This window comes from Sturnus vulgaris, chromosome 9, assembly GCF_052056855.1.
Source record: "Sturnus vulgaris isolate bStuVul1 chromosome 9, bStuVul1.hap1, whole genome shotgun sequence".
NCBI classification, from domain to species: domain Eukaryota; kingdom Metazoa; phylum Chordata; class Aves; order Passeriformes; family Sturnidae; genus Sturnus; species Sturnus vulgaris.
In genome coordinates this window covers 9,303,239-9,330,484 of record NC_142251.1, presented here as the reverse complement: position 1 = coordinate 9,330,484, position 27,246 = coordinate 9,303,239, and the positions used below count along the sequence as shown (strand labels likewise).

Genomic DNA, 27,246 nt, shown 5'->3' with positions numbered 1-27,246 from the left:
TGCTTTTGGCATTTATGACTTTTTATGAAGCAGAGGGTGCTGAAAATTTACGATCAGTTCCCTGGGCTGGGTTGCAAGTGGCTGGACACAGCACCACTCACTCCCTCCCACGGAGGGAAGGAGATGGGGCCAGCACAAAGAGCATCCTTCCAGTGCTGAGATCTCTCCATTCAAGAGAATTGGGTGTGTTATCCCAGAGGACTCTGGCTGGAAAGCGCTTCCCTCCATCTATGGGGCACAGAGGAACCCATGTGCTATGAGAAGGGTGAGCCTGGGCCTTGTCTCCCACATACCAGCCCGTCATCAAAGCACAGGGACTTCCTGTTTCCTCAGCACAGAGATCTCCAACAAAAAACTATAATGCATAAAAATAAACACGATGGAAATTATGCAAAATTTCCCACCCCCTACAAGCTCTGGAAAGGTCAAGTTTCATGCCAATGCTATTTTGCTTTTGTTTAATTATCAGCCAGCTCCTGGGAGGTGGAGTGGCCCCGGACAGGTTCCCCTTTGTAGAGCTGCACAAAGCGAGGGAGGCCAGGCTGTGGGGGTTGCACGGGCTGGGTGAGAACTGCAGCTCGGGCAACACGTGCTAAAGCTGCTGCCACGCTGGGCTGTGGCAGCCACTGGCTGGGACTTCCAGGGCAGGCAGGCCAGGGGACAGGGCCTGGCCAGCTCCTGGGACAGCTGGGAATGCTCCAGCACCAGCAGGATGCAGCAGGGAGTGAGACCCCCCCGAAAAGGGCAGGATTGATGTGCGACCAGCACCTGGGGGTGATGAACTGAGGCTCTCCATGAGCTTGGCACAGGTTCTCCCCTTCAAGGGGTTAACCTGCTTCTACTGTCATAAGCTCCTATAAACGCAGCATTTTGCACATACTGGCTCCCTGAGGTGGCCACCACACAGGGGGTGTCACACCTGAGCCCACATCACTCTGCAGGGTGAGCACTCAGACACAGCAAGTGGATCCTCCTCTTGTCCGTGGCGCCCTGGCAGAGGCTTGGTGCCGCAGGGTTTGGCTTGGCAGGAGGCAGATGCGGAGCCTGCCAGGAGGTGAGAGCCCCACACCAAGCCCCTGGGACTATGTAAAAAACTTTTGCTAAGGAAGCTGTGCTTGGCCCTGGGAAGGGGGCTGTCAGCCCAGCCTGGCTGCAGGGATCAGGCAGGGCAGCAGGAAGCAGCAGATAGGGGTGCAGGTTGCAGCTGGTTCATGCTGGTGGTTGACATTCTCCCACTACCACTTTCAGTCCTGTGGTTTCTGCTCCAGAAATGGGTGCATCCCCAGCTCTCCCAGGGCTCCCTGCCCCATAGGGGCAGAAATTTGGAAAGGTCAAGAGGGTGACAAAGCTGTAGTTCTCAAGACACAGCAGCTGGAGGTGCCAGGAGGAAGACCAGAACAAGTCACCAGGCAGCTCGTCACAGTTTCCATCAGTTGCTGAACTGAAGATAAAAGTGATAAAGGTTGAGGAGGAAACAGGTCACAAACCTGTGCCAGCCCTGCTGGCACTGCATGGCACCACACAGAGGACCTCTGCTGGCACAGGCCTGGGGCCACCGTTAGCCTACAGCCAGGCCTGTGCAGCCCTGGGCAGAGCAAGACACCAGAGGACAGGGGTCTGTCCTTTCCAGGCAGGACCCCAGAGCCAGGGACCCAGGCCCTGTACCCTGCACAGGACCAGCTATGAAACACACAAGGCTCAACAGCTTTGCAATGTTTACTCTTGAAAAAATAATTCAATTCAGAAAGCATCAAACCCTGGTGATGCCACACACCCAGCCCTGTCACAGCTGCCACTCCAGAGCCTTGCTGAGGGGACAGGGAGGGATGGAGAACAGCACCCTGTGGGCCTGGCATGGTGTGTGCAGAAGGGGGAGCCTAAAGCCCACCAGTTGAGACCTGCTGTCACTGAGAGCAGGGAGCCACAGAGCCCTGGGTGGCAGGGGAGGAGAGGGGAACTCACGTTTAGCCATCCCCTATCCCTAGGGCCACCTTGCCCAGCCCCAAGAGGAGCTGGGAAGAAGCCAAGCCCGAACCCTACCCAAGAAGGGAGAGAGGATGCATTTAGTTTCAATGGGAAGAGAAACTGAGCCTTGGGAACAGAGGTGCCAAGGAAGGGCAGTGGAGAGCCATTTGGAATTTCTTCAAAAGGAGGGCATGGGGAGCGAGCTACTTTTTCTGAGAAAGAAGTCAAGTCCCTTTTCCATCCTCAGAAAAGACCTGCATTAACCTGAGGGCCAGCACAGGGGCAAACTGGCTGTCAGAGCAGAGTCCCACAGAAGGGCAGCACTGAGCCTCAGACCAGTACTGCAGCTTCAAGAGTACCACTCTGCATGCTCTTGTTCCCGTCCTGCATCCATCCCAGCCCTGCTGTTAGGGCAGGCATGCAAGGGACTGTGAAGGTCAGAGTCCCTGCAGTCATGCTAGAGCTGTGCTGCATTCACACTGGGATCATCTTGGCCAAGAGGAGTTTCCTGGCTCACAAGTTTTCATTCCTATTCTACGCAAGAGAGGAAAGCAGGGAACAGAGGGTGGAACCAGGGGGACAAGACACAAACGTCCCATGACTGCCCCTGTGCAGGCTGGGGGCTGCCAGCTCTCCATGCTGCTTCCTGTTATCTGCCCCTTCCCAGAAGCAATAAATAAATAAGTTAGTGTCGTGTAGACCCCGATGCTCAGTTCACAGTGAGAAAATGAAGGGGAAGAACCCCTGTTACCTCAGGTAAAGGGCTGAGCAGCAACTCCTTCTCCTAAAGGCAAGCCAGAGCACTGCATCCCTGCCCGAGGCCAGGGGATGGATAAAGAGTGGATGTCTTGCTGCACGGATGAGAGGGGGAGCTGTACTAAGGACTGCTCCCCTGGGGTGCAGGGACATTAGTACCAAATGGCTGGAGATGGGAGGGGGCCCTGGGATCCTTCCTAAGGCACGGAACCCCCTCCCTCAGCACAAAGGGTGTACCACAGTGAGAGGGCCAGGCTGCCCATCCCAGACCAGCTCATAGCTTCCCTGCCAGCAACTTACCACAGTAGGGGTGGGGATGCAGGAGAAGAAACTCCCTCTGCCTTCAGCAAAAGCAGAGGATACCAGGGCAGGGAAGATGGAGAGATAGGGTACCGTACCACAGGCAAGGACCACAGTGCACCATCTCTCACTCCAGATGACCCTGGCCCACCCTGCCCCTGCAGCCAGGGGATGATGCCTGCTGGCTGCTCCCATCTTGCTCTGCAAGGCACTTTCACCCCCTCTCCCACGATCCAGGGGCAAGACTGCTCCCCATAGAGAAGGTGGGTGAGGACAGTCTGAGCCAGAGCACACAGCCTGGTCCACTTCCACCTACAATCACCTCCAGCTCCCAGAACTGACTGTCCTCGTGCTGGGTGTGGGGTGTCCCCTCTGTGTGCACAGCAAGTCCAGCTCCTCTCCAGCATTCCCTTTTCTGTGAGCTGGGCTGCACCAGTACCTGGAGCTCACGGAGCAAAGCCAGTGTGCAGGAAGATGTCCAACCCAGCACACAGTCTTCAAGGTACATCCATCGTGCAGGTAACAGGAGAGATGCTGGAATATCCCCTCTTCAGCACTGCGTTCACCATGGGGCACAAAGCCAGCAGGCAAGAGTTAATAAATAACACCCAGCTGGCAGGCTGCAGCACTTGCAGCATGCCGCCTTCTCAGGACTTGAGGGCCAAAAAGGAGAGTAGAGGTGTTTTTGGAGGCCCTCTCTAGGCTCCAGTTTAGCATCTTCCTCCAGCCTTGCCCAGCCAGGGGGCAAAAGGAGCAGCGTTAGTAGAGTGTCCGTGTTAAAAAAACCAAGTTCCTGGGATGGGGGTGGCATATCTACAGGGAAGGACCCTGTCCTGTGCAAGGGAAACGGAGACCACAACAGGGGGCTGGAGGGAGCCCAACATCTGCTTTTGCAGCCCAAAACAGGAGTCTGTATCCAGTCACCAGCCTCCGAGAGCAGCTGCCAAATGTGTCTCTGCACCGTGGGGGTCTCTGAGCTCCCCTGGTCCCCTTTGCTTCCAGCTGCCAGCCTCACGTCTGCTCTGCTGCTGCGACTGCTGGCACTGCCACCGCCCCCTCCTCCTTGGCAGGGGGCTCCATGAAGATTGGTGTCACCGACGAGGGCTTCTTGGACCTGCAGGTGAGGGGTCTGGATGGGAGCAGGCACAGCTGATGGTTCCCCTCAGGACCCCAATTTCCAGCAGCACTGCCTGGCATGATCTCCTTCCCACTGAGACATCCTCCAACCCTGGGAATGTATCCCGTCCCCCCTTCCACCACACTGATTAAGGAGTGAAGGTGGTGTCCCCTGAGGATTGGGCTGGGACAGAAGTGGGTGATGGTGTGTGCCAGGCGGGGGCTAGTGCCATAAGGATGGGGCATTACTCAGCCCTCCATGTCCCTGATACTCACGAGTAGGGGGAGGCAGGGACCCCCACCACAAGGAAGTGGTTTTTCTTGCGGAAGAGCCGCCACAGCCCCTTGTGGTTCCCACGGACATCCAGGTCCCAGATGTGGAGGCACTATGATGGTGAGGAGAGAGGAAAAGGCATCAGAACCTGGGGATGGACACCAGGGCCAGGTGTCTCCTGGCATGGGAAGAACCACAACCCCTGCCCTCACTGAGACACAGCAGAGAGGGCTGCACCCCAAGACTGGGGTGGCACGGCGCTGCATCCCTCCAGCCACACCAAGAGCTTCAACATCACCCAGGGACAGCAAGAATCCATTTAGTGAGCTGTGTCAATACCACGGGAAAACCCAAGAACAACAGCCAGGTGTTTCCCAGTATTGCAGACACCAATGCAGGGCTGAAGACAGGCCATGTCAGGGCCCTCACCTTGGCAAGTTGAGTCCAGGTGGTGAAATCCGCTTCCTGCTCCATCCTGATGAACATGACGTAGACCTTGCCCTCAGTGTCGGGCACAAAGGAGTCTTCACAGGGGTTCCTGCTGTGGTCCAAGACCTCAGCCTCACTGTGGAAACAGAACAAGGAGTGAGATGGGACCCCACCTTCTCCCTGTTCCCACTGCAGAGTACTTCAGACATGCAAGATATGGCTGGGGCCACCAGAGACACCTTCACCCTTCCTTCTGTTCTGGTTGGTTCACCCAGTCCATCTTGTGGTCTTCCGACCTTCCAGCAGGCACTCACCCCAAGAGCCGATGAATTTCAGTCTCATAGTTATCCTTCCTCAAGCTGTTGGAGGAGGAGAGAACACAGAGATCAGGGACAGAGCCAGATAATTTGATCCAAATTTAAGACTGCCCCAGTGTAACACTAAAGGCAGCTGGAACCAATAAATGGAGAGCAGGCACTGCCACATATTCTTGAGATGTGGCAGCAAAACCGCGACCTTTCAACATGTCCACCTGGAGCACAGGGTAGTCAGACCCAACCTTGCAAAATCCACTGCCAGGACTCCCCAGCAGAGGCCAGTGTGCTGATGCAGGAGGTTATGGCTGCTCCAGATGGGAGATGACTCCAGCACAAGGAGACAAGAGTCAGACCAAGCAACTGTTTCATCAGGGTCTCATTGTGACCAGCACTCACCTCTCCACATTTTTAAGCTGGACATTTGGAACTGTGTTGAACTTGTGCTTCTTGAAATAGGCTTCCTGGGAGAAAGAGAGAGGGCAGGGAAGGAAAACCAGGGTTGATCATGGGTCAGCAATACCTGGAGATGACCTCAAGCACCCCTGCTACTTGGAGAGGTGTCTGAGTCAGAGGTCAGCACGAGGACAGGGCCTGGGGGCTGCAGGGGGTCACTCACATGAAAGTAGCCGTTCATGTTGAGCCCCACGATGCCGAAGTGGTAGGAGCGCGAGATGTCTGGGATGATGCACTCCCGGCCCTTCCGCTGCTCGGGCATCCGCATCCACATGTCCCAGTCCCAGAGCTGGGGAGGGGAAACTGCTACTCACACTCAGCTCTGGGGACAGGCTTTGGTAGTGTGGCCATCCAGGGACCTTTCTGGGTGCCCACATCAGGTCCAGCCCCTTTGGGCCCCAGCTCTGTGGATGGTTATGTGTCTCCTCAAGTCACTGTCTGTCCCAAACTCATTCTGCTTGGGCATCCCTCCCAGTATAAGCACAGGGATAGCACCTCCAGGAGCTGCACACCCAGGGACTGGGTGAAGATCAGGGATTGCTGATGGGCAGAGATGGGGGTGTAGACAAAAAGGTCCTTTCAAGGTACTCACCTTCTCAGGGGTTGGCCACTTTGGCTCCAGCTCATCCTTGTACAGGCTCTTCCGGAGCACCCATCCCAGGCCTGGCATGGTTTCCACACGGTACAGGAGCGAAGGGTCCTCAGCTGTGTGCTCATAGCCCTGCAACGTTATGGGGAGTGCTCAGCACCCTGAACGCACCTATCCCCCACCAAAATAAAAGGGAGGCATTGTGCTCCATTGAGTTTCTCATCATGGGAAAAAGGGAATAGCCACGGGGAAGCACATGGCAAGGACAGGAGGGTGATTTGCAGGGGCACTTCTGAAGAGTCCAGAGCTGGGGAGACAGACCCACTTAGGGAGATAGTGGGGACACACACCCTGCTTTAAAGATGGAACCTGGACCCCAGTCTGACATAGAAACAACACAGGCCAGAGGCAGCCCCGCTCCACCATCCCTTCCTGACCCACCTGGTCATTCCAAGCAGAGATGCAGTACAGGCTCTCATCCTCCTCCAGAAGGTGTATTGACTGACTCAGAAAGCTGAGGAAAGAGTTGACCCTAGTCAAACACCCTTTTACCATGCAAACCAAGGCAAATCCTCCACCAAGAGATAAGCCGCCATTGCTGGAACCACTTATCCCAATTTTTGGTTCGAGATAGCTGATGCTGGTGGGAGACCAGGGAAGGAGCACCCAAACAAGCTAAGCTGCATCTCACCATTGGGAAAGGACAGCATTGTCTCCTGCCCATCAGTCTTTGCTCCTTATGAAGAAACAGGAGCCTCATTAGACACTGCCCCTGTCCTCTGGCTATGGGGCAGCTCCAACCATATGAATGGATTAGTGTACACAAAAAGCCAACCAGGAAGAGATCCCCAACCCTGAAGTCACCCTGCACTGATTACCAGGATAGTGGCCTCAGACTCTGAAAGCAGAGCTCAGTTGTGGCTTTTGCCTGGGGTCTGCTCAGCCTCAGATAAGTGAGCTACAGCTGGCAAGGATCTGGCTTCTCCTGAGGATCCAGAGAGTTTCCAGGAAATGATCCCACACAGGAACCCCCAATTTACCTGAAGAAGTCGACGGAAATGTCAAGATCTTCCTCCAGAACCACAGCAAATTTAGCATCCTGTAGGGCAAGGAGAACATCAGAAGGATGGAGATGAACAGGTCAGAGCAGAGACACAAGCAATGTGCTGTGTCTCTTCGTTACCTCCTTGCCCAGGAGGACTGATCCCAGCTCCTGTGGGACAGGGATCACAAATGCCAGGGGAAGGCTGTGCTGTAGCAGTCTCACTCACCGGGAACAGATTGAAGGTTGCAGTCAGACTGGCTTTGTAGTGCTACAAGAAAAGACAATCATTGCCTGTGTTAGCACCAACCTGGCACAGATCTGGGGCTAAGCCCGCTTCCCTCAAATGCTATCCTGGAAATAACTGTCCAGGAATTTGGAAAGCTCTCTCACCTGGGAAACTCTGGCATTTTTGATGCTGATGGGAGTGTGCTGTATTCCTGAGAGGCCAAAGAGCTCCACGACATCCATTGGCTCCTGCAATGGAAAAATACAAAGCTCATCAAATGTGTGGGTCATTCTCCCCTCCCCTGTCAGTGTCAGCTCCCCAGGACAACAGGAACATCCCTTGCATGTGGCTGTCTTCCTGGAGATTAGTGAGGCTCTTATAGACCCTGCAGCACAGAACTTGTTAAACCCCTGTGGCCCTTCAGTATCACCATGACTTTGTTTGCCCCTTTTTGCAGACCCAAAGTTGTATCCAAGAATATGTGTGAAGTCCCAGATTCCCAGATCCCACAGACAGTGGAGAAAGAAAACAGGTATAGCCAGAACCACCTAGCAGCTGCTTACTGGCAAGACCATAATCAACTCAATTTTCTCTCAGTTGCCAAGAAAAAGACCTTTCTGACCAAGCATGGGGGTCAGAAGTAATCCACATTTGAGCTGACATATCTCTGCCCCAAGAAGAAGCCACCAAGGCCTTCTCCATCCCCTTACTGTGCATCTCACTTCCTAGCCACAAAAGGAAGGAGGAACTCCCATTGTACCAACCCTTCCTCCTCTCCCTGGTATCCACCATGGCAGCTTGAGCATCCAGGCTGCCCCCTTGTAGCTAAGGGATGCTGCTCCAGTTGCCATGGCAATGGATGCTGCTATCTTTAACTGCTCTGATGTGGTGCAGCAAGAGCGTGCATAAACAAGCCAGCTCCCCCAGCCCCACAATGTGGCAGTGGTGGGAGAGACCTGCAAGGGAACAACTGTCTCCATCCCAGGGCAACCAGGCAGTACCTCACTGGATGCTGCAGAGATGAGGCCTGAGATCTACTAAGATCCCACATGCCTGTCCCAGAGTACATTCCACTGCAAGAGAAACAGAGCTTTCAGTGGGACTCTCCAGGGCTGTACAGGGTTGAGTTAGAGGAAGGTCATTGCCTCTAAAGGGCCATTTCTCTTCCACCTGGCCCCAGCTTTCATGAACCCCAAGCTTTCAGCCTTGGGAAAACACACTGCTTTGTGTCTCTTTGCCTCTTACTGAGAATGGAGCTGGACTGGCTAGTTCCTCACCATGTGAAGCAGCTGGACAGGTGGTGTTACACCCAGAGCGTGCTCAAGGGGCTGGCAATGCTCATCAAGTGAGGAAAGGGGACGAGGAGAGCCCAGCATGACCACCACGTGCCATTCCTGCACATCAACCCCTCCTGACATGGGGATGTCAGTCCTGGGCTTTGGGAAAGGCCAAGGCAGTTTTATCCACACCCATGGTTTGGCTGACTTTGTACAGGAGCAGGTGAGGAGTAGCGAGACACATAGCAGGAGGAAAGTGACGAGGCTCTCAACTTGCCACTCTCCAGGGACTGGGCCAGCACTGGGCTGGGGAGGCATGGGGCTGGCCACAGGGATCTCTGGCAGTGCTCTCACCTCGTAGTACCCATCAATGAAGACTGTGATCATCTGTGGGTTGACACCCTGAGCCGACAGCAAGGAACGCAGCATCCTGAGGAGAGATGGAGGGGCCTGAGCGCAGCACAGCCCCAGTGGGCACAGGCCCTTCAGCACAGGGGGATGGATCCCTTGGGATGGGGGAAAGTGTGCATGGTTAGGGAACAGGACCTACCTACGCCTTCCCTTCCCCTCCCCCAAGGTTTGCCCTTGGTGCTCATGCAACTCCAGGAGGAGGCTGGATCCTGCCAGCAGGAGAAGGGGAAGGGCCTAGGCCATGCCTGGTCTTGTGGCACAGAGCAGAGGAGCCGTGCTCTCTGGGAGTGCTTACCTGTACAGGTAGTTGGGGCGGTTCCCTGCAATGACGGCTACAGGCACGTCAAAGACTTTATTGTCTTTGAGCTGGAAGAGAATAAGGTGTGTGAGTGGAGGTGGGAGAAGCCATGCTAACAAAATGATGCTATGCCACTGAGAGCAGGATCCAACGGGTAGGGACCCACTGTTAAGACAGCAGAGCTGCATAGTTCTACCTCTTGGTTCAGGGCCACAGCAACCTATCAGGATGCCCTCAGCACTACTGAAGACCCTGCCAGCTTCCCTTCTTCACCCCACCTCTGACCCAGCTCCAAGATCCCAGTTTGCATCCACTCAGAGACTGTGTCTGAACCCTTCAGCACCGTGCCAAGGACAGCCCAAAAGTCACAATAACTGCTCTGTCTCTAGATGTTCAGGCTCTGCTGCTTACACTGATACCCCTAGAATAAGGTCACTGTTCCTGACAACTCAGAGCAAAGGAATTGTTCTGCCCCATCATGACCTGCCCTCAGGTATTCACTTCACCTTTGCCGGGACTAAGGGCTTGCCTGGGGCAGTTTGCATCACTCAGCTGGTGCTTAAGGACAATGCTCTGCACCAGCTGCAAAACACACCTAGTCCAGCTCAGCCCTCCCTCCTGGAGTCTTCCTTGCACTCGGCCCCTGCACTCACGGGATCAGGGTTGAACTCGATGGGTGTGGGGTCTTTGCAGCTGCAGACGCTGCCGTAACCTTCCACTTTGCTGCAGAACCGCTTGCGGCGCCGGTTCAGTTCCGTGTCAGGCCAGTGGCACTCAGCATCTGGAGGCACCAAGGAGGAAAAATAGACCTGTCACCCCCACACACTCACCTTGGGTGATCCAGGCTGGGATACCACACACATGGCTCTCCCTAGGCTCAGGCAGCAAGCCAGTCCTTGGCAGTGAACAAGCAACACTTTGGATGCCAGATACAACGCCAGGAGCCACTCAGAGCCCAACCCCATCTCTGGCCTCTCTGAGCAGCAGTGGGTTGTTCAAGTCAGTAAAACAGTCAGAAAACAGACCAGACCAGGTCTGGTTTGGAGAGATGACAATTGGCCATGCTCCCTCTTCTCCGTCCTCACCTTTCTTAACAACCACGCCTTGAATTGCCATGGAAGCAGGAAGAAAGGGAGCTAAACCCATTTTAAAAGTTAGCATCATCATCATCTCAAAAAGCCTTAAATCCAGACCCATGACTTTGACTTAAACCCAGGCAGCAGGAAAACATCTCCCAGAGATACCACAGAGCAGACTGTACTTCCTACCTTCCACAGATGTCAAGTGAACTTCTGTCTTCAGCAGAACGGGGTCACCCCACGTTGAGAGGGCAGGTGACTTGGCATGCTTCTCCCCATACACTTCTCCTGGAGCAGGAACATAGGGTCAGGACTGCCTGGCACCTTTTCCCATTGGCCTCTGGCAAACTTCTGAAGGAATATGTTCTGCCTCCATACCCTCCCTCACCTCCATGAATGGAGATGTCACTCTCTAGGACTTGTTCCCTGCTCATAGAGCCTGTTGGGGATGGGCTGGGTTTGTCCTTACCTGGTTTCTCCCAAAGAAAGGAGCCACAAACCCTCTCCCAGCTTGTGCAAGACTCACCCCCCTTCTTCCCCACAAATGTCCACATGTCTCTCCAGCTCAGGAATGGTGCAACTTGGCTCCCCAGGCTTTTCAGGACATTCTTGGCTGTCTCCTTAAGGTGAAAGGAGCCTTCATCCTGGAAGAAAACAAAACTCTGGAGCTGAGGTCTGGCTCCTGACAGAGAAAAGTCTCACATCAATACCAAAGGGGTACAGGGCCCTTGAAGCAATTAAGTCAGAAACTTTTAGGGTCTCTGTGCCACTAAAGCTGTTGGTGGTTTCATGACTACCCATAGGGAGGTCAGGAGTCATGAACTCCTGTTTCCTTGAGACCAAATTGTTTGCAAGCAGAGCCATGTGTTAAGCAACACTTCACACAGCTAAACATGAAACTTTGAAGCAGCATGGTGCTGCTTGCACAGCAGCACAGACCTAGTACAGTCCACAGGGTCCCTGTAAAGCCTGGAACTGGGAGCCAGAAGGATCCCACAACATCCTTTTATTTCCTTATGTCCATTCTCCACCTAACCCCTTGTCTATTGCTGTGGGCTCTGACACATCTGCTTTTTGCTCTCCTGCTTTGCTGGGCACAGCAGTACCTGCAGCAAGAAGGGAGAGCAAGAGGACAAGGGAGGTGATCCAGACAGGGAGTCACAGCCCCATGGAGATGTGACATTTAATGCTTGATGACATTTAGGAGGCTACTGCCCAGATGAGCTTCAGGACATCCTGACTCAAGATGATGTTTTTTTGATATTAGGGTCGCATACCTTAATGGTGAAGATCAGGATCCGGCCCCGGGCAACCATGTTGAGGAAAAGTACCATGGCTTCATCTTCATGGGGGGAATAGGTGTCAAAGACCCTCTTGGCCATCACGTGACCCTGTTGGTATTCATACATCAGATGGAACTTAAATACTACATGGTATGGACACACAGAATTATGGATCTCTGCCCTGGAAGCCTCATTCCCTGAGTAACACAGGGAGTGGCTTTTCCGGTATGCCAGGGAGTTAATTCCCAGAGTTAGTCCCCAGGCAAGCTCAGCCCTCAGGCCTTCCTGCACAGAGGTCCATGGGAAGCATCATCCAACCTCACAACTCCTCCCCTGCCCGCTCCCCAAGGACAGCAGGCAGCACAAGGAAACCCTGCAGAGTCTCTGGGTGACTGTGCCATGCTGTGCAAACTGCACACAAAAAGCACTCAGGACTTCCCTCCTGGCTGCCCCTGGCCTCAGGCACCCAACAGTTCAGCAGCAAGGACAAACTTCCTAGTAAGAAAGACACGGGGATGTTTTACCGTGGCCTGATTTAAGACGATGACATGGATCCCTCTTCCCTGCTCCCGAGCCTCATCTTCCAGGACCTGCAAGTGGATAAATGATAAGAATTGTATGCCAAGACCTCTTCTTATTCCACGCCCATTCTGCACAGCAGAGCTCCCAAACAAGAGGCTTTGCTAATGGCAGTGATGGGTGCCAGAGTAGAAGTCCTGGAAGCAGAACTTCTTGCCAGCCACTGAAGTGCTGTCACCACTATTGTGTGTGGCTTCACCCGTTCAGCTCTGTCCACCCTCCGCTCACAGGACAGCCAGCACCTGTCACTCACCGTTGTCCCATCCACAGCCACATAGACCTTCGACCGGCTGGAGTACACCTCGACATCCAGGACCTTCTTGTTGTTGACAGGGTGCCTGGGGACCTCCACATTCAGCATCTCATCATCTACAGCAGAGAAATTCCCAGTTTCAACCAGTCAAGGCACCTCTAGCTTGTCCCTGCTCTGTGCTAGCCCAGCCAAACTCCAGAAGGGCATGGCCAGCAGGCACCCTAGCCCAAGGAGTCATGGATCAGAATTTACAGGGATGGTAGGTAAGGGGAAATACCAAATGACAACAGCTCTGGCCTCAGCTGACTCCACAGAGATCTCCGCAGCCAAATGTGCTAAAGCTTTCAGTAGACAGATCAGGAAGGGAGCAGCATTTTCTATTAATTTTTGTTAAACCCACATGCACAGACCTGTTTTTCATGATGTAGCTGGTGACAAGTTAGTTCTCATTTAGAGAAACCTTCCAGTTTCCCTGCTTTCAAAGCACAAAAGGATGCTGCCCCTCACCATAGTCCTGTGCAGACTCCTCTTCCTCTTCATAAGCAGCTCTCCTGGTGTCCAAGATCAGCTTGATGTTCACAATTACGGTCACAAGCAGGAAGAGGACAGCACCTGTCTGCAATGCAGGATGTTTTGTGTTAGAAATTTTTAAGTAACAACTCCAAAACCAGCCTGCCTTGGCATGGACTGCAGGATCACCTCAAGGAGATCCTGCATGGGATCACAATAATCTGACATTTCCCCTGATTTCTTCTAGGGAAAGCAAAGAGAAAGAAATACAGGTGACCGAGTTTCATGATGACATGCATTCATCAGCTGGAGAGTACTGACTCCTTGATATGTGAGAATTAACCTATTTCCAATGTCCTCCTGCTTCCAGATCTGTGAGGAGATTCCTGCTAAATTATTGCATCAAGGTTGAGGGTCCCTGCAGGCAAAGAGTTTGGTAATTCAGAGTTACAGCTCCCAGGGTAACCTTAACTTTTGCCTCTGCTGCAGCATCACTACTCTCATCTGTCCCTCTGGAACCAGAGGATGCACTCAGGGTATTCAGAGGAGAGGAGATGCTGTGCAGCTGAATCAAACAAAGGGAAGAAGCTGAGGTCTGATTTCAGGAAACTGCACTGTACCACAGGCTGCAGAGACCAGCCTGCAGCCTTACTGTCTGCAGCAAACTTCAATTGCAACCCTTGAGGATGCTGACACAGAGGGCTTGGGAAGGTCCAGGGCTGTGGAACAGATCCTCGATTTTCCGAGGTCATTATTGGGGCTGGGGTGACACACTGGCCTGCCCTCGATGGGAGGCACTAAAAGGATTCCTGCCCTGTCTGTCCAGCTACTGCCTCAAAGCTCAGTGTTGCTGCTATCTCTGCCAAGCAGGTTCAAGGAGTAACTGAGGAAAATGGAAAACCAGCAATAAGACAGCACGATAGTATAAATGTCACTATGCCATTTTAGCTTGCTAATTTGCTGTTGACTCAGGACTATGTGCACCTTTTGGGATCTGTGCACAGAAAGATTTTAATTAAGCACGAACAGAGCCGTGGGCTCCTGGAGAGGCAGCAAAGCCATCTCACCAACCTGCCCAGACCTTCTGCCCTGATCAGCACTGAGGACAGGAGGGAACAGCCCTGGTGACCAGAGCGAATAAGGCAATAAGGAATAAGAATTAGGCAAGACCAGCAGCCAGGTTTAGCAGAGCTGGTTTAGTCACAGTTAAATGATGAATGCTTGGCTGCTGCAGACCTGGCTATTCCATACCTGCAGCTCTGGTCTAGTCTGTAGCCAAATTTTCATCTCTGCTTTAAGTAGTGCCACGAAGTACAGAGATATGTAGCCTGTTGCCCCAGCATGTTGAACACCCTATCAGACACAGAACTGAGCAGTCTTCTTGCCCAGAGAGACTGCACGAGCCTTTGTCCTCCCAGGCACACACAAAACCCTTCCCTGCTCCCTCCCACAACAACCAACTGCCAGATCTCATGAGCTCCTCTCAGGAAAGGCCCCTTTTCTGTGTTTTGTTGACATAGGGCCAAACCTTCCTGTCCTTACAGGCCCAGACACCCCCCAGGACACCGTCTCCACCAAGGATTAGCTGTTTTACAGCACAAGCAAACAAGCCTGAGGCTTTTCCAGACACCAGCTGCCTCTGGGGCATGAGATCCTGTTACCAAGCCCTATTTTCTCTGTCCACCTGTTGTGCCTTATACCAGGCTTGGTTTGCAAATCAAACAGCTAAAGGCTGAACCCTGCAGCACTCAGCATGGGTCCAGAGCCAGGATGGGAGCAATCAGTTGGTTTCTAACTGAAAACTTCCCAAGGCCACCTGGATAATTGTGTCTCCCCCCATAGCCACTCAACAGGTCTGCTGGCAGCTGAGAGGAGCTGCTACACATGGCAGACCCTTCCATATACAGGCACTTGGAGGCAGCCTCTCGGGGAACAAGTTATGCTTCCTCAGCATGTCAGGTCACCCAGACTGCCAGCAGACACACTTCCACCCATGCAGCTGCTCCACAAACTTGTAAATCCTGTAGATTATCCCTCCTAATCTACTGCAGGGCTGTGGGTGGCTCACCTGACACAGCTTCCTCAGCGCGCGCTGGTTCATCAGCTTGTACTTCCAGGCAAGGTACCAGCTCCTCTTCTTGTGGGGCTTCACAGCAGGGTTGGGTTTCCACTCGTCCATAGTCCTGGGGGCTGGCACAGGGGCAGCCGTGTGGGGCAGGGGTCAGGACGTGTGCTGCTCTCCTCTCATGTCCATCGGGGCTCCCTGCTGGGTGGGGTGAGGGTGACAGAGGTGCCTTCAAACCCTCTCCCTAGTAAAGACAGAGCCTGGCACAAGTAGTGGCTGTGGACTGATGTGCTATGAGCAAAAGCGCTTTGGAGCCTCCCTGCCTGCCAGAACTCCTGCTGGGAGCAATGCGGGAGGCCAGGCTTTGCTGCAGGGTGAGGGGAAGCCCCTGAACTCCTGGGCACTGAGGGCCTCTGCTACAGGCCAACCCCTCGGCGAGGCTGCTGCAGTGCCATGGGCCCACTCCCACGTTCTGGGAAAGAGAAGCAGCCCAAAGTCACAAGCAGACAATAAATCCTGGACTATCAGTTGTTATGGAATAGGCCATCACTGGGCATATATGCCAGAGGGGTCCCTGGTAGAGAGACACCCTCCCCACTAAGAGCCCCATCCCCGCTATCGGGGTGCAGCCAGCCCGGACACGGGGAGCAGCACCGGGCCAGCGTCCTGCCGGAGCTTCCAGCACCCCTGGGAAGAGGAGCCGTGCCAGCGGGAGGCCCGGCGCCCTGCGGGGAGCAAACCGCTGGGCCTGGGCGGGATGTGGAGCCCCGGCAGAGCCAGAGACCTGTCTGGAGCACAGCGTGCCCCAGCAAGGCCAGGCAGGGCGGAGAGAGGAGCGCCGAGGGACCCAGAGGTACTCGGGGGGCGGAGGTGGCGAAGGGCACCAAGGCGTTCCGGGCGGGGCGGCAGAGCCGGGTGTCTGAGGGCGGCAATGAGCGGCAACAGGGAGAGGGAGACCCGGGCACTTGGGGACCGCGGGGAGTCCGGGGAAGGCCGGAAGGCGCGTGCGGGCCGCGCTACTCACGGAGAGGCTGAGGCGGGGCTGGGCCGGGCAGGGGAGGGGAGGGCAGGGCCGGTCCCGGCTCGGCGGTGCCACCGCCGCCGCCCCGAGCACCCTCCGCGCCGCTTCCGGCGCCGCAGCGACACCGCGGGGGCGGGGCCAGCGCAGACCCCGCCCCAGGCCCCGCCCCGCGCCGCTCCGCGCGCCCCGGCGGACCTCGCTGGTGCGCGGGCAGGTGGTGGCGGGGGCGGGGCCGGGGGCGGGGCCGCGGCGGGGGCGGGGCCGAGCGCGGACCGCGGTGACAGCGCGGCCGCCGCTGCCCCACCCGCATGGAGGGCGGCGGGGAGGCGCTGCCCGCGGACCTGCGGGACCTGGCGGGCAAGGTGGGACGGCGCCCGCCCGCCGTGCTGCTGCGGGGGCTACGGGCCGACACCGCCCCCGCGCCGCCAGCGCCGCCTGCGCCGCCCGCGACACCCGCACCGGCCCGCGGTGCCTACCCGCCGCTCGCCGAACGCCTCCGGACGCTCCGCCTCGAGCTGGTGAGTACGGCGGTGCCGGGAGCGCTGCCGGCCGCCCCCCCCGGTAACTGACCGTCCCAACCCGCGGTCACCGCAGCCACCTCGGGCAGCCGCTCGCCACCCCCGGTGACAGTCCCGGATAGCGCCCGCGCTCTGCCTGCGTTTTGGAGAACCCCCCTTGATCCTCCGCGTGCGGGTTAACAGCTCCCAGCTCATAGCCCTTCCCTGGCCGCTGTCTGTCCCCGGCCCACGCAACATCCACCTCCCTCGGCCAGCTCCGTCCTGTCCCCCTCGCACCCCCAGGCGCCGTCGAGGATCGCGGTGTCCGGGATCAGAATTCAGGGCAGGGACCTTCGCCAAGGGCATGGTGATGGATCTTCCCTCCCCCAGGTGTGACCCCCAGAGTGACAAGGCACAGACATCGCTGGGAGCTTTCCCGGGGTTCGATTCGTGGGGGAGATCCTCGGGTGGCTCGTACAGGGCTGTGCTGCGGTGGCAGCCTTTCCCGGGAGTGCCGATGGCCGCTTCCTTGCTTCCCTCTTTCGTGGAGGGAGCAAATACCGGCGATGCCTGCGCCTCCGGGAAACGTGGCGAGGTTGGGCAATGGGTTCAAGTGCGGCTGGGGGAAGGGACTCTCCCACGCATGAACATGCCGAGCGGATGGGAATGAGCACTGTTTCCATAGGGAAACGGGCTAAATACGCCTGCAGCCCCGCGTGCCCTCGGGGGGCTGGGGCACCACCCAGCCTGAGCCCTCCACTTTGGCTGATTCAATATTCCCATCGGTGCAAGAGCTTTCATCCTCCCTCCGCACCGGCTTGTAGTCTGCACCCTGACCGGAGGAGAAAGGTCTCTAGGGCACTGCGCTGTTCGCCCTGCCCAGGTACAAGCAGCCTCAGCCTATGGCCAGCAAGACCTGGCTTGGGCCGAGCATTATTCATCTTGGCTCAGAAATGCATTTCTTTGCCCTGCCCTGGCTCTTCTGGCTGGCCAGTGAGGAAATGGGGACACCTCACATCCAGATCAGCAGCTTGGGATTGGAACCCAGGTGCCAAAACCTAGCACAGGGCTCCCCTCATCTCCCCGTCCCCATGAACAGGGACCAGAATTCCCCGCCCTGCCCCAAGCAGCAGGAAACCAGGAAACCCAATGCTCAGAAGATAAGCTGGCTAGAGAGTGGGCGGTGGGAGGAGAATTTAGCAAATTCCCACTCTCGCCTCCTGATCTGAGGAGGAAGATTCATCCCTAGGGCTAGATATCTTGAAAGGAGAAGGCGCCTGAGGTCTCTTGCATGCTGGGGTGGGGAGCAGAGCTGTATCTGCCCATGGAGAGCATGAGGAGGAGTGTTACAGTCCCCTGTACAGCTGTCCTGTCCTTGGTGCGAGGTCGTGCAGTGAACTTCAGTGCATCTGAGGGAGTACAGAGAGCAGTCTGTGCTGGGTCTCCTCCCACAATAACCTCGACTTGCTGGAGAGGGGTTTCTTGGAGTGCAACGGGGAGGGCAGGCTGTCGTGAACTAGCAGCAAATTGACGGCTAACTCCTTCCAGCAAGCAGTATGGAAAGTGGGGAGTGTTATCCCACCCTCTCCTTTTGGGTTGGCTCCCCTGGCATCTCTGACAGCTGCAGTTCTGCACGAGGCAGAGAAAAATGGGGAACCCCCACTAGGGGCTTCCAGCCCTCCTCCTCCTCCGTCGTCTCCCTGCCAAGGCCAGATGCTTTAGCAGTGCGTGCAGAAAAGTCCATTGTAGGCAGTTTTTTAAATATCTTGCCTAGAAAGGAAATTTCTGCACTTGGAAACTGGCTCCTGCCCCAATCTGGGCACATCCCTGCTATTTTTTACTTAAATCCAGTTTGAGGAGCATGAGGAGGGGGTGGGAGGGCTGGTGTTGGATCTTTATAAATCTTTGACCTTTTTTTTTTCCTGTCATCTGGAGTGAGAGGTGTCATGTGCTGAAATCCTGGCTGGAGTTTTCCCAGGCTCCTTCCTTGGATGCTTCTATGGCTGTGCTGGCTGTGGGACCGGAGACAGGGGTCTCAGGAGGCTGTGGGGTCACCGTGGGCGGGCAAGGGACTCCCAGGGTACCGGATGCTGAGGATCGGGCGCTGTGCTTAAAAAAACGATCCCTGGGGAGCGCACGGATTTCTGTCACAGCTTGCTGATGCTGGGCACAGGATGTTTGTGAAGGAGTCCCTGGGCATCTGCAGCCTGCAGGCTGCCTGTACGTGCCCTGCAGTGGGTTTTCTCCCTTTCCCCCCATCGTGGCCTTATTTCCTTTCCTGGCAAAATATTTGTGTCCTGTGTAGGGGAAATCCAGTGGCTTTTGGCGGCCAGTATCATACAGACAGGAATGTCTTGGCACATGGGGCTTTCCATTAGGAAAACAGATGTTTCTGCAGCAACTGAGGTTTGCAAAGAGCTTCCCCAGGCTCGGAGGGGCAGGAGTCAGTGAGGCGAGTGGTGTGATCAGCAGTGCCTGTCCTCCTTGTCCTCCTATTTTGGGAGTGATTTGGGTCTCCACATCCTGCCATGTGACATTGTCACTAGGCTTGGTTTGTACCCTAGAAGGTGAGAAGTAAAGGCATGAAGGGACCAGCCTGGGCGGTCCAGCCAGGCACTTACACTGAGCAATGTCTGATCCTCTTGCCCTGCCAGCAGCCTCCCAGCTCTTGGAGGATGCTCTGGGATCAGATCTGCATCCAGTACCTCCAGTTCCTTGCTTACTCCATGTTCTCATAGAAGATAGCAACACAAATGCCCTGGATTTATTTCTCTGAGGGGGTTGGTGGCTGGTGGGAGCCATAAGTTGTTAGTTGCCAGTGGCTGTGTCCCCAGGTCTTGGACAAGGCCCCCTGGGCTGGTTCCCTGCAGGGTGTTCTCCCACACCATGCTCTTCATCAAGCAGCTTAGGAGACCTGCGGCCATCACAGTGACACCTCTGCAGGGCTGGGCAGGGACATGGGACCCCTGGGTCACCTGAACCCCCTGTGCTCTCTCTCCCCCCAGGCTTACCTGCGAGCGGTGGATGTGAAGATCCTGCAGCAGCTGGTGGTGGTGAACGAAGGCATCGAGGCGGTGAAGTGGCTGCTGGAGGAGCGGAGCACCCTGACCAGCCGCTGCAGCAGCCTGGCCAGTAGCCAGTACAGCCTGGTGGAGAGCCAGGAGGCCTCACGGCGGGGCAGCTGGGACAGCCTGCAGGACCCCAACGACAGGCTGGACAGCATCTCCGTTGGCAGCTACCTGGACACCTTGGCTGATGACATGGATGAGTACTCCCACAACGCTGCTGAAACTGCTGCTGCATCCACATCGGGCAGAGCCCTGGCCAGGGCAGAGCAGGATTGGGTCAGGATTGACCCCGAGAGGGGGCTTGCAAAGCAAGAGAAGGACAAAGAGGAGCATGAGTGGCCCCATGTGGACCTCTCTCCACCTGGGTTGCCCCAGGATCACCACTTTGCTAAGGAGTCCCAGGTGGCCAATGGGTATTTGGGCCAGCAGTCCCCCTCTCTGGAACCAGACAGAGACACCAGATCACCACCAGGGGCCAGGGAGAGGCTGGGTAAGGGAAATCCAGATGGGAAGGCTTGGAAAGCTGAGGCTGACCTTGAGAACTGCAAACTCAACAGCAAACTGCACCTGGAGTACGATGCCCACTGGCGCTGGCTCCAGTCACAGGATGATGTGACATTCTTATAGCCCGTGGCTTTGCCTTCCCAGTCCGGCTCTCCCAGCTGCCTACTCTGCTTCACTTGTCTTTGCTTGGGAGAGTTGGGGTGGCTGGAGAGGGGGGCCAGGCTGGCTTGGTGGTGGTGTACTGTTTCTCTGATGGCCCCCACAGCATTTGGTGATGCAGCCATAAGGGACTGGGTGCCTGCCCTGCAGCACATTTCTGGGAGAGGAGGGGTGAGGTGGGTCCTGTTAGATTTAATCCTTTGCTCTAGGGTGTTGATTGCAGGTGGCCGGATGCCCCTCTGTTGTCCTTGGTGGTGGTGGGGAAACCTGGAACAGTGGTGTTCCTGAGATCTCTCCTAATCATTCGCTTCCTGTGTACAAAAACTGGGGACCCTTCCCCCAGAATAACTACCCTGAGAGGACAGGAGACGCTGCCATGCATCCAGAGCTTGGTGGCACCAGCATGCTCAGTGTGGGGCAGGACCATCAGCAGGGTATCCCTGTTGGATCTGCTCATTTCCATCATTGTCTTCAAGGCCAGTGTCCATCCAGGGCAGAGTAGACCTGGCCCCAGCACATGGTGGATGCTAAAAAAACCCTTCCTTGTGGTTGATGCCCTGCCTGGTTTAGATGCCTCTGTGAAGCCACTCTGAGATGGGGCTGGGGAGCCTCTGTCCATGCCCTGCAGAGGAAGGATGGTGGTGCAGACTTCCCGATGTGATGACATGAGAACGACAAAGCACTGGGTGGGATATGGAAATGCAGTTCTCCCAGTTTGTTCCTGGATTGTCTTCCGTGGGAGCAGTCCTGCAGAATCCCTGGGATGTGGCAGTGGACAGGCAGCCTGGCAGAGCCTGCAGGGCTCAGACGCAGAGAGGCTCCTGCTCTCCCCTGGCACGGTGTGAGGTGGTGAAGGCTGGATTTCTCTGGCTGTGTGATGAGTGGTGCCAGGTCTGTGCCTCCTACCAGCAACCAGAAACACGAGGCTGCTCCGTTGGGGTGGATTTGCATTGATTCTGCCCTGGAGACATCTCTGTCTTTTTAGCCTTGGCTTCTGCCTGTGCCTTTTGCTGTCCCCACCATGCCTTCCAGCATGCCCCTTGCTAGCTTGTAGAGCATGGCTTGTAGCTGGAGCTGTGTGAGAGCTTGGGCAGAACTTTCTTCCTTCACCAGATGATGCAGGAAAGGACCTGAGCATCCTGATTCAAGGAGCCAAGCTCTTCCACATTTGTGAATAAGCCTGGAGTGTCCTGACTTCAGAACCCATGGGTACATCTGTCCCCAGCCAAGTGCTGTGACAGCTTTGCTCTCACCATCATGCTGTTGTTCCCTTGTCTGCGTGGGTCACAGCTTGGATCTGTCTGTGCTGGGATGATAGGAGTGGGGACATTGTCTCGTGAGGTCAGTGGGAAGCTAAGAGAGAGGGAGGTGACTGGCTGTGACTTTCTGGATAGGAGATGTGAGCTGGCTGTGGTTAGGAAGGTGGTGGGGTGCACAATAGGTTTGGCTTGATGTCTGTGAAGCAGCACCTTCAGTGGAAATTACCCTCTGTTCTGAGAGCCCTGAGCACCCTCCCTTCCCCTGCAGATCCTCAGAAGATGGTACCTGCTGAGGACTTGGTGAATCCTGGCAAACTGGGAGTGGGTTGCCCTATGCAACAAGCATCCTTCTGCCTGCCCTGGAGCAGCTGTGCTTGGCTTGCCTTTGCCTGCGAGTAGCTTGTGGCTTCCTATGTGGCTGTGCTGCTGACACTGAGCCACCATGTCCCCAAGGCTGGCTGTCCCCTGCTTTCCTGCTAACCCTGCATGCAATGAATCAGCTGAGGGTCCCTGGGGGAGACAGGGTGAGTCCTTTGGCGCTGTTAAAAATCATTCTCAACAAAAAATAGCTGGCTTAATAAATGTTTGTGTTTCTCCCAGGCCACGCTGTCGGTGCTTTGCTGAGCTCACCGGTGTTTCTAGGGCAAGGGGAGAGGCTCTGGGATGGAATGCCCTGGAGCCTCTGGCAGCCCTGCAGAAGGACAGGTTGAGCCCCAGCCCTGAAACAGGCACAGTCCTAATATCTGGGCATCTGTTCCTTCTCACATCAGTGATAAAAGTCACTTTTCCTGAAGCAGCTGGGTACCAGGGCACATCTGCTGGGAGCAAGGGTGACTGTATTGATCTCAGCTGGACTATGTGTCAAACAGCACCTTCGCCCTTCCTGCCCCATATTTCCAAGGAAAATAATTTTAGGTGTTTGCCAGCCCTGTTAGCTGTGCTGGAGTCTTTGCTTCCTGTGTTTTGCAGTGGCAGCTTTGGCTCCTGTGGCTTCCTCCACTCAGGAGGTGCAGTGTGGATCTGGGTGTAGAGCAGAGGCTTCTCCAGTCCAGCTGGGGTGGGAGCAGCACAGCTCTGATATCAGACAGTTGGGATTTGCTCCTGGGTGGATCCCTTTAAAACCACTAGAGCTGGTGCTCATGCAAACATCAGCTTTTCCAAAGCAAATGCAATCGGCTTATCCAGCCCTGCCATCCCAGCCCCAGCATCCCTTCCGGCTCACAGCTTTGACATTGTGAGCTTTTGAAAATGGGGAATTGGATGCTGGAGCCAGCAGGACTCAGCAGGATTTCCCCAGTTTCTGCTGGGCTGAGGTAAAAAAACAGAATCATGAAGAAAACCTTGGAAATAAAATGCCTGTTCCTCTTAAAAATCTAGACCTCAGCAGTTGGGCAGCCCTGTATTGCTGCAGAAGAACTTTTGCTGGGGCTTCCCTGGGCATGGACTCTTCAGTCTGGCTTACATCAGCCCAAGGTTCCCATAGTCCCAAAATCTGTGCATCTTCCAAATCCCAGTCCTTGGAGCTGGAGGGGTGGATGGGACCTTGTGGTTGACTCCCTGCTCCGTCTCTGGGCTGCCTGGATGAGGGCTCACCCACCTTTGGGCTTTGCCCAGGCACGTACAGAGCCCACGTCCCAAACCTCCCCTGGGGAAACACCCTGGGGACCTATGTCTGGCTGAAAGGTGAGTGCAGGGCACCTGTGGGTGGGAAACAGCCCACAGCACGGATCCACAGCCTCCCTCCTGGTCTGCCTGGCCCTCAGCCTGCCTGCTGCCGCCCTTGAGCTGCTCTTGGGCTGTTCAGTGCCGGTATCAGGTAAGAAAACAAGCAGATAAAGCAGGCGGGATCCCAGCCGTGCCAGAAAACACCCACCTCTGTTACAATAAAAACACCAGCAAGCCAATTTTTTTTTCCAGATATACACAGAGATTAGACTGCCTTAACGAGGCAGTAAAACACTTCAATAGCTCTCCTTGCTTGTTATTAAAATGTCCCCTGGGCTTTCCCTTCCCTGTGTGCGGCTCAGCTCCAAAAGGGCCTGTCCCCAGAGCAATGCAGCCATTTAAGTGATTTCTGTTAGTTCCTGTGGGGAGGAAGCATGAAAATCTCCGTTTCTCGGGGGAAAAAGAGCATGGTCCCCATGGTCGGAAAGGGAGGTGGCCAAACTCCGTGGCCTTTGGTGGCCCTGTGGCCCCACACCACCCCGTGGGCTTGCTGGCATGGGGAGCATCACTGTGGGGTGACCCTGGCAGTGGGTGCAGGGGGTGCAAGCACAGCCTGTGGGGCTGGATCACAGTGCCTCCACCCTCCTCTTATCTGGAGATTGATGCTCCCTGTTGACCCTTGTACTGTTCCTGTGCAACTCCCACACACCCCGGTTGTCTGTAACCCTTTCTGAGGAGCAGAGCTCTGGTTTTGTGCTGCCTGACCCATTGCACACAGTGTGGGGCAGGAGAGGCCAACAAGTGAGATAGGAAAGGCTTAGTGTAGCCCCCAACCCCTTCTCTCAGCCCACTCTGTTTTGGCAGTGGGGATGTTCTGATGGTCTCCTGGGCAAGGCTGAAGTGTTGGTGCTGGCTGGTTGCAGCTGAGTGGTGATCCCCAGATCCCCAGGGAGAGCTCCATGATGCCAAAGCTGCCACCAGTTTAGGACAATGGAATTCAGTCACTCCTCTGGGGCGTGGTACCCAGGCTGGCTCCATCACCTAGCTCTCGTCCAGCCAGCAGCCCTCACCCAGCCTGCTCCCCACAGCGCCCAGGAACCCCCAGTACTGGGTTAAATCAGCCCAGTGTAGGATTCTTGTGTCCTGAGTTTCCAGATGGCCTCCAGCTTTTCCTTCCACTGCCCCAGGTTCACAGGTCTCCAAAGAGAGACAAGAGACACCCCCCTCCCTGTGCCTGTCTTCTGCTGAACCTCTACTACACCCTGGAGAGCCCACACCGGACAGGGAATGCTCTGCCCAGGGAAGCTCAGACATCAAGTGGGGTTTCCTGGTAACCTCCTGCCTCCTCTCCACTTTTGGGAACCCCCTCCTGAGATTCTTGGTGTCTGCAGCTGAGTGATTGTGAGGCTGCTGAACAGGGGTACAAAGTCAGAGTGTGAACCAGGAACAAGCTGAGCCTTTGGGAAATGCCTCCCCAGGCTGTTTGTTCCCTGCCAGGAGCTGGCAGCAGGCCAGGCCTTTGCTTTGGAGAATAATCTGGCTTTAGAGCTCCCCAGCACTCCTTGGGAGTGAAAAACAAGTGTGACTGCTCAGGGCCTCGTGGGTGTGTGGACATGGGTGGGTGACAAGGACAGGCTCAGGGCTCCATTCCCTGCCTGATCCAGCCCAGCCAGGGCTGGGAGAAAGTGGTGGCACAGCTCTCTCCTTCCTCCTCCCTGGGTGCTGGGCACCCACGCTGACCCATCAACATCCCTGAAATGCCACCTTCTTCCCACTTCATCACCCATCACTGAGCAAGGATCCCCCTACACCTCCCACACAGGACTTGAATCTGGGGACATCCTGCTCAGTGCCACCCCAGGGGTGACAACCAAAACCCCTGTGTGCCCAGGAGATGTGTGCTCCTGCCACCAGCTCTGCATTGGTCCCCAACGGGGAGCAGCAGTAAAATCTGAATTGCTCTTCTGAGAAATTAATCTTCTTTACCTGTCTTAGCTCAGTCTGACCTAGAAGAACCACCACCCCCCGGGTTGTTTTTTTTTCCTCCCTGTGGGGTGTTTAAAGGGAAAATTACAGCAAATGTATTGCAAAGAAGCTGTAGGAGACAGGGGCCAGACCTCCAGCAAGGCAAAGTGGGCAGGCAGGGCTGGAATGGCATTAGGCAGGATTTGCCAGGCTGCCCCTCCAGCGAGACCCTCTGATCTGAGGTGAGTGGGCAGAGAAAATGTAATCTGCCTAACCATGGGCAGTAAAGCACAAATAGTAAAAGGTCAAGAGCTGTGTTGGATTCCTCCTGGCAGGGTGCAAAGTCAAGGGGACTTTTGGAGCTGCTGGAGAGAGAAATGGCAATGGGAACAAAGCAGCTGCAGTGCCCACGGTGGCTGTGGTCCTGGGGTGGTGACAGGAACTGGGGCTGAGTGGAAGGACAGCACCGGCCACCAGGACAGGGACAGCAGGTGACATACACCTGTCCCAGAACCTGCTCCTGCCCCACACCAAACCTTCCACTGCCCCACTTCACATCCCTTTTCCTCAGTCCTCTGCATGCCCAGGGATGAAGCCTGGATGCCTCAAATGCCATCCATGGCATTGCAGGCACAGGGTGGGTCAGGGAAACCAGGCACCCCAGCACCAAAATGATCCTGACAAAATACTGAAGCTCACGTCCTGGGGGCTACATCCAAAGAAAGGCTTCCTCAGCCTTTAAAGCTCATCAGCTGCCCTGTGAAGAACTCTGCTCCTGGGCTGAAGGGCCAGGAGCCCCTCCCCTGCTCCGTCCCTGCCTCAGCTTCCCTTTTGTAAAGTTGGGGGAGATAGAAAGGAAAGAAACCCCCAGTCTCCTCTTGTGCCTGAGGACTTTCTTGTGGCTGTGCTGTGGGGTTGGTTCCTGTTCCATAAGTCTTGGAGGAGATCAGGGAGGCCAGGCAGTTGTTCTGGTTCTCATCCATGTGTCTCTGTATGACTGCCTGGCCCTCCTTGTCACAGTGCAGCACCTATGGCTGTCCCACACCTTCTGCAAAGAGGTCTTGAGTCCAGAACCACTCCCAGTTGGAGTCTGTGCACTGGGAGAGAGGCAATGCTGGGAGCCAAAGGGTTTTGAGGCGGTTTTTGGGCAGCAGTCCCCATTTTGGAGGCTCAGCCCTGTGTCTCGGGGCAGGAGGTGCAGGCAGTGTGAGCAGCAGGGATTATGGCTGCTATAAAAAGCACCAGCATCTCTCGTCTCTGCTCCCTAAGGCGCTTAGGGGAGGAAGGAGGGAATTAAAGAGCAACCTCCTGCACGGAAGAGGTGCAGGGGTGGGAGCAGTCAGAATAGCCAGGCATGCTCATGAGACCCCTTCCTCCTCAGCATCCCCAAAAATCCTCCCTTAGGCAAAGACGCCCCCTCCCATGCTCTTCCTGGGTCCCTGCTATTGGATTACCAGAAACTTGTCCCATGCTCAGAGGTTGTGGGAGGCAAGGAGAGGGCTGAGGGGGACAGCTGAGCCTGGAGAGGGGGTCCTGGTGGGTGAGAAGAGCACATGAGTATTTTGCACCATTTGCATGTCCCAAATAAAAACGTGGAACACTTCCCCATCCTCACAGCCTCAGTCATCTGCCTGGTCCTGTCCTGCCACCCTGCTTCAAAGGTCCTCTGAGGGAACTGGAGATGTCCTCCAAAATGCAGTCAGCTGCATGGGTGCATGGCTGCACAGAAAAACACTGAATTCTTGGAGGGGCAGGGGTTGTTGCAGCCAAAAGCCATGCTCTGCCTCCAGTGTCTGGAGGGAAAACGGCTCTGTGGTTTTGGGACTCTCTGACAGGCTCACAGTCAGCCTCAGAGCTCAGCACTAGTGTGGGGTCTGGTGACA

At 55.6% G+C, this 27,246-nt stretch overlaps 2 protein-coding genes across 2 annotated transcripts; one reads left to right on the top strand and one right to left on the bottom strand.

Annotated features, from left to right (window-relative positions):
- Positions 1 to 1,698: 1,698 nt before the first annotated feature.
- Positions 1,699 to 16,352, bottom strand: POMGNT1 (protein O-linked mannose N-acetylglucosaminyltransferase 1 (beta 1,2-)). Its single transcript, XM_088169761.1, has 22 exons — positions 16,250 to 16,352; positions 15,229 to 15,423; positions 13,158 to 13,266; positions 12,651 to 12,766; positions 12,343 to 12,408; positions 11,813 to 11,926; positions 11,062 to 11,179; positions 10,725 to 10,823; positions 10,110 to 10,237; positions 9,454 to 9,524; positions 9,102 to 9,177; positions 7,635 to 7,718; positions 7,471 to 7,512; positions 7,240 to 7,298; positions 6,641 to 6,713; positions 6,203 to 6,331; positions 5,774 to 5,899; positions 5,554 to 5,618; positions 5,155 to 5,199; positions 4,841 to 4,976; positions 4,414 to 4,523; positions 1,699 to 4,135 (listed from the first exon to the last, which is right to left on the bottom strand). The coding sequence occupies exons 2-22, from the start codon at positions 15,337 to 15,339 to the stop codon at positions 4,033 to 4,035; spliced, it is 1,980 nt and encodes a 659-aa protein (XP_088025887.1). The 5' UTR covers positions 15,340 to 15,423; positions 16,250 to 16,352; the 3' UTR covers positions 1,699 to 4,032.
- A 176-nt stretch (positions 16,353 to 16,528) lies between these two features.
- Positions 16,529 to 22,334, top strand: LURAP1 (leucine rich adaptor protein 1). The gene is made up of 2 exons (XM_014872043.2): positions 16,529 to 16,764; positions 19,749 to 22,334. The coding sequence occupies exons 1-2, from the start codon at positions 16,555 to 16,557 to the stop codon at positions 20,436 to 20,438; spliced, it is 900 nt and encodes a 299-aa protein (XP_014727529.2). The 5' UTR covers positions 16,529 to 16,554; the 3' UTR covers positions 20,439 to 22,334.
- The last annotated feature ends 4,912 nt before the right edge of the window (positions 22,335 to 27,246 follow it).

Coding starts and splice junctions, on each gene's coding strand:
- POMGNT1 (XM_088169761.1), bottom strand. CDS start 15,339: ATGGACGAGTGGAAACCCAACCCTGCTGTGAAGCCCCACAAGAAGAGG. Junction 9,525..10,109: donor TCGAGTTCAACCCTGATCCC/GTGAGTGCAGGG, acceptor ATTCTCTTCCAG/CTCAAAGACAATAAAGTCTT. Junction 5,200..5,553: donor CAGCTTAAAAATGTGGAGAG/GTGAGTGCTGGT, acceptor CTCCTCCAACAG/CTTGAGGAAGGATAACTATG.
- LURAP1 (XM_014872043.2), top strand. CDS start 16,555: ATGGAGGGCGGCGGGGAGGCGCTGCCCGCGGACCTGCGGGACCTGGCG. Junction 16,765..19,748: donor GGACGCTCCGCCTCGAGCTG/GTGAGTACGGCG, acceptor CTCTCCCCCCAG/GCTTACCTGCGAGCGGTGGA.